Raw genomic sequence first — 21,327 nt, forward strand, 5'->3', positions numbered from 1 at the left:
GCTATAAATAAATGTAAATAAATATCAGTGTCAAACAAGTTTACTTTTAAATCTGTAGATTGTCATGCTGCCGGAGCGACGAGGCTTCGGTCCGATCGATCAGTATTGGTCGAGATCGGAAGGAGGCTGCAGGAACACGGAGCGCGGAAATATGTACATCCTGATATCACTGGCCCTGATCCTGCTGCACCTGCTCTTGCTGCCCATCTACTTGTACCTCACCTGGCACCACAAGTACTGGCGCAAGCGAGGTTTGATCACGGCCCGCCCTTTAACCCTGCTGGGCACATATCCGGGCTTGCTCACCCGGAAGAGCAACCTGGTCCAGGACGTGCAGCAGATATACGAGTGAGTTGATCTAAGATTTATTCTTGTTATTTATATGGGTAAACTATAATCCCTTTAAATATCTTACATTCTCACAGCAAATACAAGGGAAAACATCGTGCTGTGGGCGTTTTTGTGACCCGTCAACCGCAGATCCTAGTTCTCGATCCGCAGTTGGCCCACGAAGTTCTGGTCGAGAACTTCCGATGCTACAATGATTCGCTGACCAGTTCATACATCAGACACGCCAAGTGGGACAAGTATGCCCGCCTTAATCCATTTTGGGCCTCTGGGCAGTCCTGGAGGCGTCTTCGCACAGATGCCCAGGCAGGTCTCTCAGGAAATCGATTGAAACAGGCCTATAACATTTGGGAGCAGGGTGGAAAGATGCTGGCGGACTACATGACCCACAAGGTGACGCAAAATAATATCATTGAGACCAGAGATGTATGTTATATTACTTTCTTATTACACTTTCGAAAATTTAATGATTGGATCTAAAACTCCCAGCTTTGCTTTCGTTATACGGTCCATGTGATGGCTGACTTTATCTGGGGCATCGATGCGGGAACCCTTACTCGACCGACGGAGCAACCCAATGAGGTGCAGCAGATGGCCAGCAAGTGGACCAGTTATGCCTTCTTCATGATCACCATTTTCATGGCCTCCATTGTGGCGCCGTGCATTCGTCTGCTGCTCCGTTTCCGCTTTTATCCGAAGGAAACCGATGAGTTTTTCTCCAATCTAACCAGGGAGTCCATTGAGATGCGACTGAAGGGCGGTGGCGATGCCACTCGCACGGATTATCTCTCGCATTTGCTGACTCTTCGAGATCAAAAGCAGGCAACCCACGACGATTTGGTGGGTCATGCTCTGACCGTCATGTTAGATGGTTACGATACCACCGGCACGGCCCTCCTCCATGCTCTTTATTATGTGAGTTAGATTAGGTAGGATCAAAAAGATTCCAATTAACATTTATTTATCTTCAGTTGGCGGAGTATCCAGCCGTTCAGCAGAAGCTGCGAATGGAGATCCTCTCCAGCTTGGAATCCAACAAGAGTCTCGACTTTGAAAGGCTCTGCTCCCTGCCCTATTTGGAGCAAGTGGTTTACGGTTGGTTTTTGTAGGGACATATTTATTATTATTATTTATTTATACTTCCCTTTTCAGAATCTCTCCGTCTGAGCAGTTTGATACCGCAGTATACCAAAGTCTGCACGTCGCCCACGACCATTCAGCTGAATGAATTTAAAAGTCTGGATGTGGAGGATGGCATGACGATCATGATACCCAATTATCAGTTCCATCACGATAAGCAATATTTTCTCGAACCCGAAGTGTTCAAGCCCGAGCGTTTTGATAATGGCGCATATCAAGAATTAATACGGAAGGGGATTTTCCTTCCGTTTAGCGATGGTCCTCGTATTTGCATGGGTAAATCTTTAAAGAAAATAGTTTGAATAGATCGTTTACTTATTGATTATTTTTGCAGGCTTACGGTTGGCTTTGCTGACTTTGAAATCTGCTCTGGTTCACATTCTCAGCGATTTCCAGGTGGTCAGGGGAAAGGAACGATTAATACCCCATGGAGATGCTGGATTTGGGGTTGTTCTTCAGGGAGATGTTAATCTGGAATATCGCCGCTTTTTAAGATAGATTTGAACATTATGCATTAATATAATATAATTCATTCAAATAAAAGTATAAGCTTTTCGCGCTAGGATAATGAATATGGTAAATAATAATAATTTTTGTTCGACGTTTTGAAATAAATGAAAGCAGTTTCATAAATGTCGAGAACTACATTATGGATAAATACATTATTCCACGCATCTTATTAATAGTCATTAGTCATAACAAACTGTTTTCCTTTTTAACAATTTAATAAAAAGATGACTGAGGCAATTTTCAAATAATATTAAATTTTCGACTTAAATAATCTAAGAAATCTAAAAGATTTGCTTGCGTTGCCCTAATAACTTAACTTACCTCTCCAACAAACTCTTATCTTCAAATTGCTGGCTGATAATGTTATCAAAATCGTGTGCCGAACACATAGTAAGAACTAATTGTAGAGTACAGATTAAAATGTGATAGGTCTTGACGGTGAAACGCTCTTGTATACTATATAGAACGTTTCCATTCTGATTATAAGCCTTAAAGAGCCAGATTACCGGGCAGTTTCCATTTGTACTTCGTGAGAATCTGATCGATTTGTTTGGCAATGGCCATGTTGACCATAGTGGGTTGGTGTTTAACCTTCGTTCATGTCTCTTTTGTCGCGATTTACTTTTACCTCACCTGGTACCATAAATACTGGGATAAACGGGGAGCTATTACCGCCGAACCACTGACCATTTTGGGCACCTATCCGGGCATTCTGGTCAACAAGAGCCGCAGTCTCATACTCGATGTACAGGAGGTGTACAAGTGAGGCCCTAAATTGATCAGAAGATGTTCGTTCCTATACTAATACTCCTCATTTTTTCCTCTAGTAAATACAAGGACAAATACAGAGCGGTGGGCACTTTCATCACTCGACAGCCACAACTTCTTATTTTGGATCCCGCGCTGGCCCATGAGATTCTGGTGGACAAGTTCAGCCATTTTCGGGACACCATAACCAGCAGTTTTGTGGGCCACAATCCGGAGGATAAGTACGTGGAAAGGTCACCATTTTTCAGTTCTGGAGAGGAATGGAAGCGAAGGCGAACGGAGAATGTGGGTGGACTCACGCCCAATCGACTGAAGCAGGCCTTTGCTATTTGGGAGCAGAGTGGTCGGAAGTTGGTCGAATACATTGAGAGGGCGAGGCGGGAGAAGGGTGATGTCATCGAGACCAGAGATGTGAGTGGCCTGACTTGACTTCCAAGCCAAACTAATGTCCTGTTTTAGCTGTCCTATCGGTTTACGGCCGACACAATGGCGGACTTTATATGGGGCATCGATGCCGGATCGCTTAGCGGCAGTGTTGGAGAGATCGCGTCCTTCCAGAAGGTGTCCACGGACTGGACCGTCTATGCCTTCAGCTCGATCATCCGGTTCAACAAGAGTTTGGTGGCCACCTTCGTGCGGAAGCTATTCAATATGCGAATTTTCACCAAGGCATCGGATGAGTTCTTCCTGCGACTGACCCAGGATGCAGTGAATCTCCGGAGGGGGGGCAGCGGCGAGGGTCGCACGGACTTCCTGTCCCACCTGATCCAACTGCAGGAGAGAGGAAATTCAATCCACGACTCCGTGGGCCACGCCCTCGTTGTCCACTTGGATGGGTATGAGACCTCCGGAGCAGTTCTCTACCACATGCTCTATTCGGTAAGCCAATTTCACCATTTGTATATAACAACAAAAAACTACCTATATCTTATCAGCTCAGCGAACACCGCGAAGAGCAGGAAAAGTTGCGCTCGGAAATACTAGATGCCTTGGCCTCCAACGACAATATTAGCTACGAACAGCTCAATGCTCTGCCCTATCTGGATCAATGCGTCAATGGTAAGTGCCAATCAGTCTGGAGACCCAAGCTGAAAAATATTAATCCAACGATTTAAAATCTTCGTATCATATCTGTTCTTGTCTTATCTTAAACAAGTCAATTGGCTGCGCGAATAATTTGTGCACATTTATAGAATTATTATCAGTATATTACTTCGTAGTTAAGATCTTAAGATTTAGATTTCTTATTCAAAATTAAAATTTGTTATATAATATACATATACAGTTTGATATAACATAAAAATTATAACAATTCTGTTCCATTTGTTTTTATTTCATAATCAAATTTCTATATTTCCTATTTAAAATATGAAAATATTCCTTTTTCTAGAATCCCTTCGGCTGACCACGCCCATTGGTTTCTTTATGCGAATCTGCACTAAGGCCACTCAAATTGATTTGGGAAATGAGAAAATTCTGGAGTTGGAGCCAGGTGTTACCGTGATGATTCCCGCCTTTCAGTACCACCATGATGATGCCTTCTACCCGGAAGCCAGCGAATTCAGGCCGGATCGGTTTGAGAATGGAGCGGCTAGTGCCTTTAACAAACGCGGAATCTTTCTGCCCTTCGGCGATGGTCCGCGTATTTGTCTAGGTGAGTCTAACAACATATTTTGGTGCAATGATTATCTTCTCTCCCATAGTACAAATGTTTGCCACATATTTATATTTTTCTAAATAGCTATAAAGGAAAAGCTATTTCAGAATCAGATTTATTTTATTTAGTTTCTCTAAAAGATTTAAACAAAATGTAACCCTCTATTAATAGGTATGCGTGTGGGTCAACTGAGTGTTAAGACTGCAATCTTTCACATCCTTTCAAATTATCTGGTGGAGCAGACGAAAAAGGTGCCCCTGGGCGCAGATACCGGCCTGGGAATATTCCTCAATGGCGATGTCGAACTGAAATATACAAAATTGCGGAAATAAAAAGAAACGTTTATTTTTGTAATTTTTTTCTGCTTTTTATTTCGGAATGTGTTGCATAAGTTCGGCGTGCAGATGTTGCTTTTGTATAAGGATTGCTGTTGGGTTTTCGCTCTTTATATTTTGGCGCAATAGTAATTTGTACACGAGTGTGCAAGTGTGTGTGTTGGTAGTGCAAGTGTGTTGGACTTTTGGGGCCAACCGCGGCGAAATTTAATTTAGCGCAAACCGACCACAGACCAACTGACACTCCCCTTTCATCCCACCGGGTTTCTCCTATTCAAGTCAAGTCGGGCTCAATAAAAAAAAGCGACGAATCATTTATGTATATTTCTAATATTTTGCTTGGATTTTTCCAAAAGTCAAAATGCTTGTCTTCTAAAGTTGATTTACAGACCTGTATAAATTACTAAATTACTAAATTAATGTCAATCACAACCAGAATATATTTCCTTAATTAAATAAAAATAAAATACTGGTTTCTATAGAAAAAAAATATTTTCAAAAACTAAATAGAAATTGTCGTCTCTTTTATGTTATTTGTATACACTGGATTTCCTCAATATTTTTTTTGAGTGCATAACTGAGCCTTTACTCTATGCACTTTCATATTGAGCGACCGCATGCAGTGGACGGCGTCGAAGGACGAAGGACACAGGACGATCCCCAGCCACAATGCCACCGCGTGTGCATGAGTATTGTGATGTAGGTTTCCAATTTTTTTCTTGCTCTTATTTACATCTTTTTTTTGCAGCTTTTTGTTTTGCAACAAGCCACAAAATTTCATTTGAGCTTGCAATATGGTGCATTTAAATTCGCTCTCTTTACCCGCCTGTCGAAGGGATATATTTGCCACAAAGGGAATATGAAATTTTGCGCGGCCCCCATAATGTATCAGGAAAAACAAATTGCGGATTTTATGCCAAAAATTTAGGTTTTCTTTTTTTGTCACCGCAAATATTTAAATTCAATTTGAATTTCGATATATTTGCTTGTGGATTGGTAGACCAGGATCAAACAGTCGTAAACCGTGTTAATGACTACCGCAGTTAATCGAAAGCGAAATAAATACGGGTGGCGACGAATTTGGAGGGCACTTGGAAGAAGACTTTCATTTGCTTTCGGCACTGTAAGAATATTTTTATATGTTCCTTGCTGAAACTGGCTATTTTAGTCATTTTTGTAATATTTAAAATAAATAACTATTTAAAGCCTAAGCTTACAAATTAAAGTATTTAGAAGTTAACAAACTATATTATTAATAAAGTTAAGCAGGAATTTATTTATTTTAATATGTACATTTAAATGTTGTTTATTATGTTAATTTTTAAGCTTTGTTAAAGTGTTTAACCCTTTTAACCGTACTGTTTCCTTTTTAATTGGATTTATCTATAAGCTCTTAACAGATTTTTTCAACAGAATTTCATAAGCCTATTATTTTTTTTTTATTTTTCCCCAGTGTGGTCAGAGGCAAAGTCAGAGCCTTCATTTCATGTTGCAAAAACACTCGAAGATAAGCAGAGCCAGAGAGCAAAAAATGGAGTGAAACGGCGGGCGGGGAAAACAGGACTTTGCACAGGATTTTCCACAGTAGGAGGCACAGGCAAAGGCACAGGCACAGGCTTCATGCTACGTTGGCTTTTATCCAATTTACCTGATAACCGCAAATGAGCGTTAATGGGCAAATAAATAGAAAAGTGCCAACTACGCCACTGCGACGCGTTAACTGAATGAAGCTGGCGGAGTCCCGAGGATGGGGGATCCCCCAACTCGGGTTCCCATAACCATTTGTGCGGCTTGATGCCCTGCCGCGCTTACTTTAGTGCACATACTAAACAAATTTAATGGGCGCCAACGTTTTAGGGTTTTTTCTGGGTTAAATCATTCGACATTTCGGGTGCTTGGGCGCCAAAATCATTGATGCTTAAATTTTAAATACCTGAAAAGGATTTTATAGATCGAAAAATGGCAGCTTTTGGGCATTAGTGCAAATACTCACATTTTTGAATAAGAATAAATAATTAATTCTTTAAAATACATTTACTGTTTAAATAAATTATTGAAATTTATGATAAGGGAAACCCCTTTTCAATGGTTGTGCATTTAGCACATGATTTTAGTCTGCAAACAATATGAAAATTACGGTTTTTGTACTAAAAAGAAATTAAAATGATCACTAAATATTATATAAAGTATTACAAATTCTAAAAATGGAAAAAAATAAAATAAGCAAGGATCTAACAGTAAGGAACGATTTTAAAATTAAAATGTAGTTATCCGAATTTATTGTCCCATAAAACCTATGTTACTTTGAGCTGGCTAATTTCTTCCGGATGCAAGTGCTGAATGCCACTCCAAAGTGTTGCCCTTGGATGTTTGTGATGGGCCCTAAATCTATGGCATTTCCAATCAGCTCCGGTACTCAAACATCTCCGCCTCCCCTCCTCCACAAAACACGTTTGACAAATCTGCACAGCCTGGCAAACAATGTGCCAAATTTGAGGGGGCGTGGGTGATGGGGAGGGGCGGAGGGGCAGGGGTCACGGTACTCGAGCCTTGCCAACATTGCGTCAACGTAACATTAATTTGTGCACGTTCCATTTGCCAGCGGGGCGCCTTTCGGATTCTGGCCTGGTCTTCTGTTTGGCTCGGTGGAGCTGGCGGCATTGCAACACTTTGGCCACAAATACAGCAACAAACACACTGACACGGACACCCACAGATCCTTACACACACAACCGCACACTGTGGAAAAGTCGTCCTTAAAAATAGAAAATATTTACAAAAAAAAGTCTAAGACAATTGTAAAAATATTTTATTTACATTCTCAGTTTTTTCTTTAATTGACTTAATATCTAAATCTACAGATCTTAAAAAATTATAAAACTTCTATAGCTTTATGGTATTCCAAGGAAACTGTAACTTCTTCCTCATATCTTGTTTTTATTATTTTTAATTTAGAATATTGTTTCTAAATGAATAAGAATCAGCAGCTGTTTCTTTTATCAATAAGGTCTTCTTTAAATATAGTTATAATTTTAAAATTTAATTTATTATAGATCCGATTCAAGGATACTACAACCTTTTTCCTTGTGCACCCACACGAAGAGGTGGACTAAATGCAGGCCCAGCAAATGGCTAATGGAATTAGCAACAATTTAACCATTAAACACATCATGTGCATTGGCATGTTGCACATTCAGTTGGTAGATTACTCTTTTCCTCCAGCCCTGTGGCATCCGATTCCCCCCATTGAGCATTGTTTAGAGCCCCCCATTCGAAGCACCCTATTTGGTCTGGGGTTCTGGTTCTGGCTGGTTAACTCGGTTACAAGGGACCCGGCAGTCTGGCTCGGATTCCTCGATGCCTCACGCGGTTTATTGGCATTAAATCGGAGCGCTACGTTGCCATTTTGGCTTTGGCTTAATAGACTTTGGTTTGCTTTCATTGCATTTCTCCCGCTGGTGTTGCTGACCTGATTCTCCCTGATTTTGCCCCGACAAACGTGGCCGCTAATTAAATGGAAATTCGACCAAGCTCTATGCCATCAACGTGCAGCTTTACTAGCCATCTCGGCCACAGCTTGTTTGCCATTTGCTGGAAATGGTGGCTAAAGAACGGCTCAGGTTAAGTATCTTCTGCCTTTATGGCAGGTACTTATTTGTCGGTAAGCGAGAGCAAATATTTCTGCTGAGTTGGCAAAACTTACTGGACAAACGTTGTCTATAGTCCCAATAGTTGAAGATGGAGGTGGAAGACGAAATTCCCCAGAAAGAACTAGCCGAGAATTTTATGGGCAAAATTGGAAATTGAGTTGCAAAAGGATATAAGCCCAATAATTTAAATTAAAATATAAATGTTACAAATTGATCTTTTGTTAATTAAAATAACTAATAAATAAATTAAAATAAATATTTTCGGACTAAAGCATAATTGAAGAAACCTTTTATTCAAACAAAAAGGTCATTTGAAATTCATTGAAGCTGTCAACCTATATTTTTATTCCTTATTCAATAGAACCAGTTCCGAAATCAGTTAACAGCATCTCTAGGCCATTTATCCTTCCAAAATCCACACATGACTTTAGGCACTGACCTTCTCCCAGTCTGTGCTGATTTTATTTGTGTATTTCTTGCAGGGATGGGAGCTTGGATCATCCGCCCTGTGGGCCTGGTCAGGTAATTTGGGCAGGAAAAATGGCATCATTAGCTTAACAAATTTGTTGTATTCCCATAAATCGCCTAAAGTAAGCAACCAGCCGGGTAGAACAAAACGGAACCTTAAATGAACCGAGTCAGAGGCTCTGTTGGGTTCAACTCTTAATTAAAATTGAAAGTGGCCCAAAGAGTCGAGCGAAAATTTCACTTTTCCGCACAGACTGTTGTCGGACATTTTCATTAGGGGAGCGAATGAAAATTAAGCGAATTCTAAATGAAAATAGACAGCAACTTTAGGGTCGTTGTTGCTGCTTTTGTTGCTGTTAATTCGTTCACTTCCACCCTAGGACGTCATAAATCATTAATATGCTAAAATTATGGCTGAAGTGGCGCCGCCATGAAGTTCACATAGCTCAGATATTGCGCATACGCCCACTTAAGCAGCCAGCGAGCCAAAAGGACCCTCTCCATGCGCCTATGTGTGTGGGGCAGATAAAAACTTAAAGAATTATAACTTTGGGGCCTTTGGGGCCCGCTCAGGCTGGCGCACAATGACCACAAAAGTAAATAACATGCCATCCACAAGCCAAGAAAGTACAAAAAAACAGCCACAGAGAAAAACAGGATGCGAGAAGAGAAGTTTTAAATATAATTTCAGCTTTTGTGCAAGTGCGTCAACATGGAACATGATATGGCAGACTGAAAAAATAAGAGAAACGTCTCTGTGGACTGTGGTCAGTGGTGCCGGCTCCAGATGAAAAAATATGTAGAAATTGCTGTAGATTATTTTAAGTGTGTGCTTCAACTTAAATCAATTTATATAACAATAAATAAAAGGTTATTAGAGTTATGGCTTCTTTATACTTTCACAAAAAGCATACAAATATGTTTTATATTTGTATATAATCATAATCAAATTTGAAATCATTTTTTAGGTATTTCCTTTTCTGTATATTCTATTTTTTATATTTTTCTGAGCTTTAATTTGTTTATAACTTTTTAAGACTGCCCTTTCTTTTAAAGTTGCCTCGTGTTGTTATTTAATTTTATTTAAAAGCCAGTTTACCTTTTAAAAAAGCTAAGTTGGCAACAATGGCTGTTAAAGAAAACTGAGAAAAAGGCTAAGAATGTCGAATGGCCTCTACGGCCTTGTCAATATTTGTTTCGCAATCAGCAAATACGTGTGCAGTCAATGGAGTGGGATATATCCTGCTTACGGCGCACAGATGAAGTTTAGTGTTCCTTCAAAAGCCGTAGATAACAAAAATGCTGTTTGACTTTAAGAGAATTAGCCACAAGATATTGGAGAAAAATACAAAGCAAGTTACAAGAAGACAAGAAAAACTTGTAGCTGGTAAGTCTACTGAAAGATTAAAAATCTGACGACTTCATATAGCTACACTGGCCATTGTTTTTTAGCTTCGAAATAAAAATATAAAGTATTTAATTGTTAACGGATCAGCAAGGGTAAATAAAATTCCGCTTGTCGAAGTCGGTTTTCTTTCTTGTTTTCCTATAAGAAATAAATGATTAACTTATTTATTTGCTATTTATATTTACGTATCATAAAATGAAAGCTGTGGAAAGGGAGAAAAGTAACTGTTCTCTATCTAATGAAATGCCTAAAGAAAATATTCAAACTTGACAGATGTCTTAAAAAATGTATGCTTTATCACGCGGAATGGGTTAAAAAATTATATAAGCCCAAAAAGCCGACCTTATTTAAAAAGTTTTTTATTTGGTCGACAATTTAAATCCTTTGTGGGAATCGTGCGATACTTGTCACATGCCCATCCAACTTCCGGTGCTTCCTTAATATCGCTAATAACATTGACAACTGTCAACGGCTTCGCGGCAGGACCTGTCATAGACAAACACAGACTCTCACACCTCACACCCTTGCACACACACACACACACACACAGACACACACTCTGTCAAGAGCACTGGCAAACTGTCAGGACATCACGCTCACAAAAACAGGAACAACAATTACTGTGGGCCAGTAGGAAATTCGCTGTCAGCACTGAAGGCCCAAGCCGCTTTACTTCTTAACTTTTTTGCGCGTTGCTTATTCATTTTCTGCTTTTGCGAAAAAATCATAAATACGAGTGCATATACTCGTTATTGTGATATGAAATGTATATACTCAAATATGCATGCGAATAAAGGATTCTTTCTATTTAATGTTGAGTGGATGCATTGGAAATGGAAGTGTTTTGCTTTACAACAATTTTTTCACATTTTCAATGTTATTCAAACATATATAAAAACAAACTATATTTAAAGAGTTGGATGCGGAATTCAAACAGCTTTACTTTTTAATTGTTCGCTTAAAAAAAGGCAACTTTATTATAATGAAAAAATCTACAAATTGTTTACAAAAAGGTAATAAATATTTTATACATTTTTTTGAAAGCAATAACAATTGTTGCTTTAAGTTTTATTTAAAGCTCACCTAAACATTTACTAGAAACATTTACATTAACGTTCGTTTGTCCGACAATAAAACCATATAAAATAAGTGAGCAATTTATGAATATTAAAAATCATATATTTCGAACTACAGGAGTCATATACCAGGGAGGTTCTTCACAGCTTTTCCTTGTGCTGGAATTTATTTGCCTGCATTTCCATTTGCGTCCGTAATTCTTTTTCCCGCATGGCAGACTTGGCCATGGCCGGCATTTCCCACTTTTGTCAGTGCCATAGTTTGCCATGTTGCATGGCAGACATCGTCCTGCCGCCGAAATTTAATGCGCCGCGGATTCGGATTTGGAACTCCAACGCCAGGCAGTCTGGGCCGGGAGTCTGGTATTTCGGGGGCGGAGCAATAAATTTTCATGCCCACTGTCATGAGTCGAGTGCGGAGCGTGTTTACTTTGTATGACGTTCGGGGGACGCAATCCCACCGAAGAACCTCCCCCAGCAGCTCAGTGTCATATTTCTGGGCGACAGATCTTATGGAGAGAATTTTAACTGCGTAGCGGTAGTATTAATATACTCTCTAGAATGAAATAAACAATGTCCTGCAGGCTCAAATCTTGTGACACAAAGATAATGTTTTGATATTTTGAATCAATATACAAAATGACCCAGAAATAAACTTAAATATAAATTCTTATATTATATTTATACTGGTATTATTCTTTTACAATTTTGTATGTATACTTTAACATTATTAGATTTAAAATAGTTTTACAATTAATGTTTTTTTTAAGAGAATAAACAAATAATGTTTAATAAAAAAAAGAGTGTATTCTTATTTTCGTTTTGGTGACAATTTTATAGTCCCACTTTACTTTCTTTTTATTTCATACATACATTTTTTGCCTTTTTTCTGGTTTATTTAACGAGCATTTTCTGTCCGTTTCATTTTTTGCGACTTTTGTAGCGTTTTACAGTCATATGAATATTAAATTAAATTTTTTCCCCACCCCGGCCATTGAGATTGCGAGTGTGCTCTAGGCCAGCGAAAGGTGAAGGTGACTTGGGGCGATGGGAGGTGGAGAATTGGAAAAGTACGTATACGTATTACGTATACGTATCATCTGCCTTGACTTTGCCTGATAATGGCACAAAAGGGCACAAAAGCGAGAGCAGAGAAGCTGCCACATGTGCAATTCATCAGAGGCGGCTATCCGCTTTTAATCAAATGCAAAGTTGACCAAGTTAAGGGGAATGAGAGGGGGATGGGCACGCCATTTGACGACGCCCGACGTCTGCAGCCTCAAGATGGCAAATTGTGCCGCACCGGCCTTCTATTGCCGTCCTGCAGGGCCAAATGCAGAGCAGTTGGAGCCGCTGGCTGCTGGTTTCTGCCTGCTGACTGTGTCTGATATGGCTCACTTCTGTCATTTATCTTCCTTTACGGCTCGAAGGGGCGTGGCCCTGGACCATTCAATTCCGGAGGTGCAAGGCAGCTGCTGAGCAACCAACGCATGAGGAACGCATTCAAACCCAGAAGTACTGAAAAGTACAGGCTTACACAGAGAGAAATAAGAAAATAAACTAAATATTGTTAATGTGATAAATCACTTATAAAGGTGTACAAGAATGTATTACTGCATACTTTAAGACACCTTTATACGTTTATTCTGTTGCAGCTCTATGTACTTACATTTCATTTGGTTTTTAGGGTTAAATTATTTATTTTTGTTACCTTTTTGGCACACAATTTAACTTTCTAGTGTATTTCTAAACTCACCTACGAACACACGTTAAAGTCTGCACATGCCTGTGCATATTTGAGATATTGTGTTTGAACTTTGGCTTTGGTTTTCGACTCACTTCGCCTTTCGGCCTGGGAACTGCAATTGTTGGGGCTGCCAGCTTGACAAACGCACAGTCGCCAGGATTTACTGGCACTCACACACGCCGACAGTCCAGGACCCACAGTGATTGAAAAATGCTCCCAAATTTTTAGCTGTGCTGCCATTTTGACACTTTATCAGGGGCCAAGTCGAGTTTCCATTCGTAATAAACTTGACACTTCACCGGGCACAAACCCCCCCTCCATTTCGACACCGCCAATACCACGTGCTTGTAAAATTTATGCTCTCTTAAGGAATTCCTTTAAAACTTGACAACAAATTGCACTTTGGCTTAACAACAAAAATCCATTGGACGGGATTTTCGATTTGAGCCGAACATGAAGCAATTAAATCGTTGCCCATCCAACAGATTTATAATTCAATTTTTTCCTGTTTTCATCTCTCCGGGCTTTTGACACCACGTTCTATGACATCATGTGCACGATTTTGAAATCGAAATCTATTTTTTGAACAATTAAATGGCGAATTCGTGTTATGCAAATGGCCAGGGAACGTGCCTAAAATTGCAATTAGTGCAAATGTGCAGAATGGCGCATAAAATATCAATAAACAGAGCATTGCCCAACAGAAATCCGGTCTGGACTGTTGCCAAATGGATATTGTCGCAAGGATAATCGAAAGGCGGCAATTAATGGCCACCAGTTTGGGTTTCCAGCTTATGTTCTGTGTGTCTGTGGTGTAATGATAAGGATGTTGAGGACAGTAATCCCTGTCAGGCGAAATAGGTGATGATTGTGGAAACTGGCCGAGTGCTAGCTAATCAGAAAGGATGGTTTTGTAGAACGGAAGTGTTCTAGTTAATAGCCAAAAAATGTATCTGTGTTTAATATAGCAATTTAATCTGGCAAATCCATTCTCCACCCTAATAATATTTGTATTTTATCCTTCTCTTTAAGTACTAAGGAATCAGTTCAAAAAACTTTACTGAACTGGGTTGCAAAACTTATTTTACCTTCTTATAGATTGATAGCCCCGGCTAGTAGGTCGACATAACTTTTCTGTGCCAAGTATATGATAAATTATTAATATAAATATATATTGTATTATTAAGAGAACATTTATTATAGAAAATTTTAGTGTGCACTTAATTCGACTGGAAAATGTTGTTTAATAAAATTGTGGTAATAACAAAAGCATTGTTGATGCCAACGCGTTTAAGTGCCCATAGGTTCGGTGTCATTTCTTTATTGTTTCCCATTCCTTAAAATGACAATAATCGTAATTGATATTATTAATAACATTTGATTGAAAACAATTATGAAAAGAGCCATTGAAATGAATAATAATATTAATTCGAAAATGTTTTCTGTTCAAATAAATATAATTTAATTCGACAATCATTTGCGGCTTATGCGCAAATTGCTAGTCAATTTTTTTCGCTTTTCTTTTTTCCACCTGGTATCAATGCAAATACCTGTGGCTGTGGCAGAAAGCTAATACGGCAAATTAATTACAATAAAGCGCCCAGAGGCTTCCAGGCAACACAACCATGTTTTGTTTGTATTGTTGCGGCCTGATTTTTAATTTATGCGCACCGCAGTTGATTTTCACATAAAATCCGATTCGCAGCCTCGCAAATCCACCGCAACTTAAAAGCTTAAAACGCCGAGCCAGCAATGACTGCTTGGGCCGTGCTCTCCCGCCTTTTGGTCCTGCCAACACCCTGTGGCTCGGTGCCAAATCCCCGACCAAGGCTTATAAATTTTAATTAAAATGCGACGCCAGATGGGAGGGCATCAGCATCATCAGCAGTGAGCATTGCGTGTACTCGCGGCGCTTATTTCCGCTTACATTACAATTACATTTGCCTTTGGGCCAAGTCGCATCCGCATTCCCAGGGTCACCGAGTCCATTCCGACCACAATCACCTGGCCCTGACTATTGATATGGCCAGGTGCTAAGTCCGAGGTCGCTGCACAAATCCGCATTTTGATGGCAAACCCATTGCGGCTGTGCTGAGCACCGGACTCAAGGGCTTTTATCCAGCAAAGTGAATTTATTTTTTGTTGAATATTAAATAAATCGCTTTATGTTTTATTAACAACTATTTCAGAATGTTCGAAGACAAAGGGAATTGATAAAAATTGATAATAATATATAAAAGTGTATTATATAATAAAAACAATGTGTAGTAACATTTTTATTAAAATTGATAAACAAAGTCATTTTTATACAGCTGGTAATTAAACCTTAGCTCTTTCCTGTTTTTAAAATGGAATATTTTATAGTTATGTAGGGTTTTACCAATTCGATATAATTGATAACAAAACTAAGAATAAAACTTGGATGTATGATTAATATAAATATTAATTATTATTTTTATATTCACAGTGCCACAATTGGGAAGTGCAATATTAAAACCCAGTCTTAACGCCATTTCTGAATTCTTAATAAAAAGTTTTTATATTCTCAAGCTTAAATCGCCAAGTAATAGAGAAAGTTCATTTTCTACCCTTAGAGTTTTCTCAATTATTGCTGCCAAAAATGTTTGCCCACTCGACACAGCTGCTGCCTAGAGTCAGTTTTTGGGTTTTCCGGCACGAGAAATATTTGGAGGACTGCACTAATGACGCAAATCGGCCTAAATAACAAGTTGCTGGCATTTGGTCAACAAGTGGAGATTCTCGCTGTGGGCGAACTGCGTTGCCAACTCAGCAGACTGTTTTTTCCTCAATTTCCACCACCCACGCCCCTAATGAGAAGCAATGAAGAGGATCCACGGTATCTGGGACTTGGTCGCAAAATGGAAATTAAAATGCATCCCCCAGCTGCGGCAGTGGGCGGTCAACTGGGCGTGGCAGACTTGATTTAATCAACTTGATCCCGAGCAAATTCAAATTGCTTAAAGCCAGTCGCATGAAAATAAAGCTGGTGGAATGTTGTTATAGAAGCGGTAATGGCTTAAATTATTACAATAAAATGACTGCATTTTCATCAAGAATTTTAATTAGTGGGATAATCAGCGATGCATAACTAATTAGACTTAGTTTATTTTCACAGATAAATTTTATCCCTCACCTTACCACGGTGTTGATTTTAATGTACCTTATTAAAAACAACGTTTGGTATTTCGGTCTGTATTATAAATAATTTATTAAATTTTATTTCCATTTAAATTATTTTGTACTACTTAAAACCAATCGTGAAATATTTTTTATTGTTACTTACGAAAAAGCCACTTGCCAGTGCTTTTAATGTCACAGATTTCAGTGTCCTGTTTAGATTTATTAATATGTCTATAAGGTTGAACGACGATGCCATGCGGCAATTCCGGGTGGCCAAGGTGTTTCAGGAGACGGAGGAGCACAAGGTCTCCTTGGATTTTTCCGTGGACGGACGACGTTTGATGGCCTGCGACCAGGCCGCCCTCTCGATCTTCAGCAGCACTCGACAGGCGGTCCTTTGCCAGGTGCACATGCACCACTACCATCCCGAGGTGGCCTGCTTCACCCAGCAGGACACTCGCGTGCTGCACTCCTCCTCAAAGGTAAGAGCCTTTAAAGGAGAAGTAGTGGGCTTAGGTACACAACAGTAAAGGCTTTGAGCTTTGAAGTAAAAAGGACGGGGGAGGTAAGGGTTTCACTTTAAGAAATTGCCAACAAATAATTCAAAAGCTTTACAGGCAACGTGGTATTATATTTTGAGTTAAATAAAGATTTTTAGCAAATTTTAATAATTTGAGTTCTATAACGTGAGCTTATAGAAAAAAGTTCAAATGGAAAGAAAGCTGATAAATTGATTATAATCTTAATTTACTAGGTATACTAATATTCTATCTAGACTAAATGTGTGTAAAAGGGAGAATAACTTAGTATTTTGAAAGCAGACTCTATTTATATTTATTTCTATTCATTTTAAGAAGAAAATAAATAAAGTAAAAATCTGTACGAAATCTAATAAACAAGATCGCCCAATTGTATTTTTTTTTACTACTATAACGACTATAGCCTTATTGATTTATTTAATAAGTGAAAAAAGCTAATGTTTCCTTTTTTTAAACTTATTCGACAGTATGACTACGCCATCCGTTGTCTAGATCTGGAATCGCGCAGTTGCGTGCGTATTTTCAGTGGGCATTCCAAGAGCGTCCGCAGATTGATCTCACAGCCCGGAAACGAGAACATCTTTGTTAGCGCCGGACGAGATGAGCAGGTGTATGTGTGGGACTTTCGGGCCTCTACGCACACATATCACTTGAAGAAGCTGCGGAGTCCGCAGTGCGCCTTCGATCCTGCTGGCTTGGTCCTGGCCACCAGTTCGCACACGGACCGGATCGAGCTCCATGACATGCGGATGCTGGGCGAGCAGCCGTGCCAGAAGTTCGTCTACCAGGTGAACGACAAGGTCAGGTGGACGCAGCTGCAGTTTGCTCCGAATGGGAAGAGCATGCTGCTCAGCACGGATCACTCCTGGTGCTTCAGTGTTTCGGCCTTCGACGGATCCTTCCAGCAGTCCTACACGGGTTATGCCAATCAGCAGAGGCAGTCACTGGACGCCTCCTTTACCCCGGACTCGCAGTTCATCCTTTCCGGGGCGGACGAGGGCAGGATCCACATTTGGCGGGCTGCCGACGGATATCCTGTGGCCGTTTTGAAGGGCAACAATGTGGGTCCTGTGCGCTGTCTGCGGTTCAATCCCCAGGCCACCATGTTCGTGAGCAGCGATCTGCTGATCGTCTTCTGGATGCCCATGGCCAATGGGGTGTACGATTGGGTGGAGTGCTTGGAGCCGGGCGAAACGGTTTCATTCAAGGACAAGCAGGATGAGAAGGCTGTCAAGCCCCGTCAAGTTCAGAAGCCCATTTCTATGCCCAAACCAAAAATGGAAGTGGAAATGCTGAGGAAGAGATTAGGTTCCAGCAATTGGGCAGCCAAGAAAAGAGCTCGCTCCGAGGTTGCCATAGTGGATCTCACCAAAACCGAAGATAGGAACCCCCTAGAGGATGGTGAAATATCCGATGACTAAGATTTGTAGGGATCTGTCGGTAGAATAAATATAAGGACTATCCATCAACTTGCTCTTGGCCAAAAGTTCGCAGACCAACTCCCAGCAGGAGACCACCCAAACTTCCTGGACAGTCCTTATGCTTTTGAGACACAAATTGTTGAGTTTCGCCAGCAAATTGCACAGCTGGCTGCGTTCGACTCCAAAAAGGAGGTGGTGCGCAAACTTTTGACCAACTTTTGGGTGTGTGCATAGTCCTATACTGAGCCACTGACAAGCGTTTCATTTAGTTTCTGTGGCCATAAAAAGAATTCCCTCTTTTAATATTAATGAAATCTTTTGCCGAAAAGCCCCCAAAAAAGAACACACAAATTGCTGTTGAACTTTCTGAATTTTTAACTCCAATTGAATATGTGGATGGGTCCTTCTGCTGTTCCCCTCCTAAACTTTCACTGGGCGTTATAAAGTTTTGAATGTGCCTCATCATGCAACTGCATAAAATCTATTCGAGCTGTGAACCACAGTCAAATAGAAGTCTTATGTCCTTGTACTTAACTTTACTTGATAGAGAAATAAGAAGTTTGAGGTCACTTCTGATAAGTTAAGAGAAGTGTCAGTCAGTTTAGCCATACATTTTTGTTAAGAAATAATATAAAAATTTTTAGATAATATAAAAATATGGATATTTTTTAATTTTTTCGGGGCCAAATATATGTGAAATGAATATGAATCATGAACGTCAAAGATATCGTAAGATTTATAATATTAGAATGCATATAAATAATGATTTATCCCTGCTGTGTAAGAAATTAATGGTATTAGTCCCAGATATTAAAGTTGTCATTTAAGTAATTTATATTGTCATGGTCTAGAAGATACTTAATAGCGGGCCCAGGTAAACTCTGTATTCCTTTTGAATTCGTTAACGAATATAGTTGCAATCCTAACCATCAAAATATGAATAATAACATGGTAGTTGTCCTATTTCATTTAATTCTGGTCCTATTTGGCTTTGTTTCGGGGCTAAAAGATCGTGAGTATTATTAATATTGAACATCGTATCAAAACGAAAAAATATCTATCGATTTCCAGCCATTTGTGCACTTAAGCCAGCCTCTGATGTCTTTTACGTAAAGTCTTGCTATAACAGTAGCCGCCAGTTCTCATATTATGTGGATAAAAAGGAATGTTTGGACTTTGTTTACAGTGGCTGCGGTGGTAACGCAAATAGGTTTGAGAGTAAGTCGAAGTGTGAGGATAAGTGTAAGGAATGAATTGTCAGAATAAAATATTCAGAAAAGATATTGCCATTTCGTTATTTGTAATTTTGGATTTTGAATAATTAACTTTTCCATATGAAAGTTCGTTTTTGTATTATAATTAATTTTTCAGCCATTGAGGCTTAAAGCTATATTTAACGCTGAAATCTTCAATGTTTGATCAAAGTTGTGCCGTAAGTGTGCAACTGCCAGACAGTCGAAAAGTCAACAAACTAACTAAATACACTTCTGCTGAAGGAGTTTTGGGGTGTTGCAGCAGGGCAAACAGGAACAATAACAACGGCAGCCGAGAACCTCTCATTATGCTAATTAAGTACAAAAGTTGGAAACTGAAACTAGGCAAACATAAATTAACGCATGCGACAAATGTGCGGGCAGAAGGATTAAGTAGGAGCGAGGGAGCCAAGGAGAGTGGAAAATGAGCGCCGGAAACGGAAGTCGGCGTGTCGCCATTTTGATTTGCATGGACATTGCCATTAGTGCGACAAAGAGTCCCTAACGAGCATCCTTTGAAGCGCGTAAATGGCTTTCTCATCTCGGCAAAGCGGCGAAAGGAGAAATTAATTAAAAAGGTGGGCACGGAATGTAAAAAGAAACGAGCCGGGCGCGTGACTAAATTGTAAAACAAATCCCAAATGGCCCTGACACATAGTCGCGTCCTTTCCCCATCCTCCTGATTCCCTTTTCCTATATCCACGCACCACAAATTCCTTTTCCCATTCCGGGCTTTTTGTCCAGTGACGCAAGAATATTTAATGCGTTCGGTAATAAAAGCGGATTTCATTGGCCCCAAACACTAATCTTGTTTTGGGGCAATCCAATTGGAAAAGCAAGTTTTAGTGATGAGCGCGTGAAGAGTATTTCGGATGTTTTTTTGTGAACTAAATACATTTATATATTTTATACAAAAATTATATACATATTTTGAATACTTTATACACTCAGTTGCACTCTAATACAAAATAATTCTATCAATATAAATATAATAATATTCTATAATTTATAAACATAATCAATATATTAAATATATTTAGCGTATTAAAGGACAAAAAATGGTCAGTTGAAAGAGTTTATTTATAATTGCCTTATGCTGTCATCTCTAGCTCTTGTTAAGCCAGGATTGCCCTACTATTTTGGCCCTTTTTATGAACTACAAATGCCAGAAAAACTTTTGGCGAGCTCAAATTATTGAGGAATTTTATGTACTCGAAAAGGCAATCGGTTGCATGCATCGGCCAACAGGAAACAACAAGTTTGCCTTGTAAAGGCACATGATTTAAAGTCTGAATTCTTGTTATTATAAAGAATCAATTTGACCTCAATACCTCGGCTGGTTCAATGGGTGACTACAAGTTGAGACCTGAGGGCCAACTTTTAAATTACTCAACGGGCACTTTCAATAATGGCTGGTCCAACGTAGTAGCATGCCCAGTCAGAGGAAAAACTTTGCCCAACTGCCGCACAAAATTTACTCCTTCGGTCGACATTGACTTGTCCGCCTTTCCTTCGCCATTTCCCTATTTTCCCTGCCGCGCTTTCGACAAAAGTTGTGTTAAAGTTTTTTTTTTGTTCGCAGAACGCGGGGCAGGATGTCTATTTCCGCCGCTGGCGTAAAAATAACAATCGACTTGCAGTTTGAATACGTCAGAGCGAGGGGCGAAACAAGGTTCCACATTCCCAGGACGCCAGATTTGTTCTTTTCCGCTTCTTTTTTTTTTTTTTTTGTTATTTCTGTAAGACGGCGGGATTAAGTGGATTTTTAAGTGGCAGCAGCAAAAGTGGCCACGGGCTAAGGATTAGGCCGACTGTCCCTGGCGACACAATTACATGCACGTTGTTGTTTCCCCCTCGTTTGAGTGT

The 21,327-nt window shown here is 39.7% G+C and overlaps 4 protein-coding genes across 4 annotated transcripts; all 4 read left to right on the top strand.

Moving 5' to 3' along the window:
* Positions 1-44: 44 nt before the first annotated feature.
* On the top strand, positions 45-2,153 carry LOC108052134 (probable cytochrome P450 309a2). The gene is made up of 6 exons (XM_017134459.2): positions 45-348; positions 426-774; positions 838-1,263; positions 1,320-1,443; positions 1,501-1,764; positions 1,823-2,153. Exons 1-6 carry the CDS (start codon positions 65-67, stop codon positions 1,984-1,986), a joined length of 1,611 nt encoding a protein of 536 aa, XP_016989948.1. The 5' UTR covers positions 45-64; the 3' UTR covers positions 1,987-2,153.
* A 348-nt stretch (positions 2,154-2,501) lies between these two features.
* Positions 2,502-4,777, top strand: LOC108052135 (probable cytochrome P450 309a1). The gene is made up of 6 exons (XM_017134461.2): positions 2,502-2,760; positions 2,826-3,177; positions 3,226-3,645; positions 3,702-3,825; positions 4,157-4,420; positions 4,595-4,777. Exons 1-6 carry the CDS (start codon positions 2,555-2,557, stop codon positions 4,753-4,755), a joined length of 1,527 nt encoding a protein of 508 aa, XP_016989950.1. The 5' UTR covers positions 2,502-2,554; the 3' UTR covers positions 4,756-4,777.
* Positions 4,778-16,475: 11,698 nt separating this feature from the next.
* Positions 16,476-18,208, top strand: LOC108052116 (WD repeat-containing protein 82). Its single transcript, XM_017134442.1, has 2 exons — positions 16,476-16,730; positions 17,255-18,208. The coding sequence occupies exons 1-2, from the start codon at positions 16,476-16,478 to the stop codon at positions 18,206-18,208; spliced, it is 1,209 nt and encodes a 402-aa protein (XP_016989931.1).
* Positions 18,209-19,113: 905 nt separating this feature from the next.
* On the top strand, positions 19,114-19,489 carry LOC108052129 (male accessory gland serine protease inhibitor-like). The gene is made up of 2 exons (XM_017134454.2): positions 19,114-19,220; positions 19,280-19,489. Exons 1-2 carry the CDS (start codon positions 19,145-19,147, stop codon positions 19,459-19,461), a joined length of 258 nt encoding a protein of 85 aa, XP_016989943.2. The 5' UTR covers positions 19,114-19,144; the 3' UTR covers positions 19,462-19,489.
* Positions 19,490-21,327: the final 1,838 nt, after the last annotated feature.

The sequence above is a fragment of the Drosophila rhopaloa genome, unplaced genomic scaffold, assembly GCF_018152115.1.
Source record: "Drosophila rhopaloa isolate 14029-0021.01 unplaced genomic scaffold, ASM1815211v1 contig_2, whole genome shotgun sequence".
NCBI classification, from domain to species: Eukaryota; Metazoa; Arthropoda; class Insecta; order Diptera; family Drosophilidae; genus Drosophila; species Drosophila rhopaloa.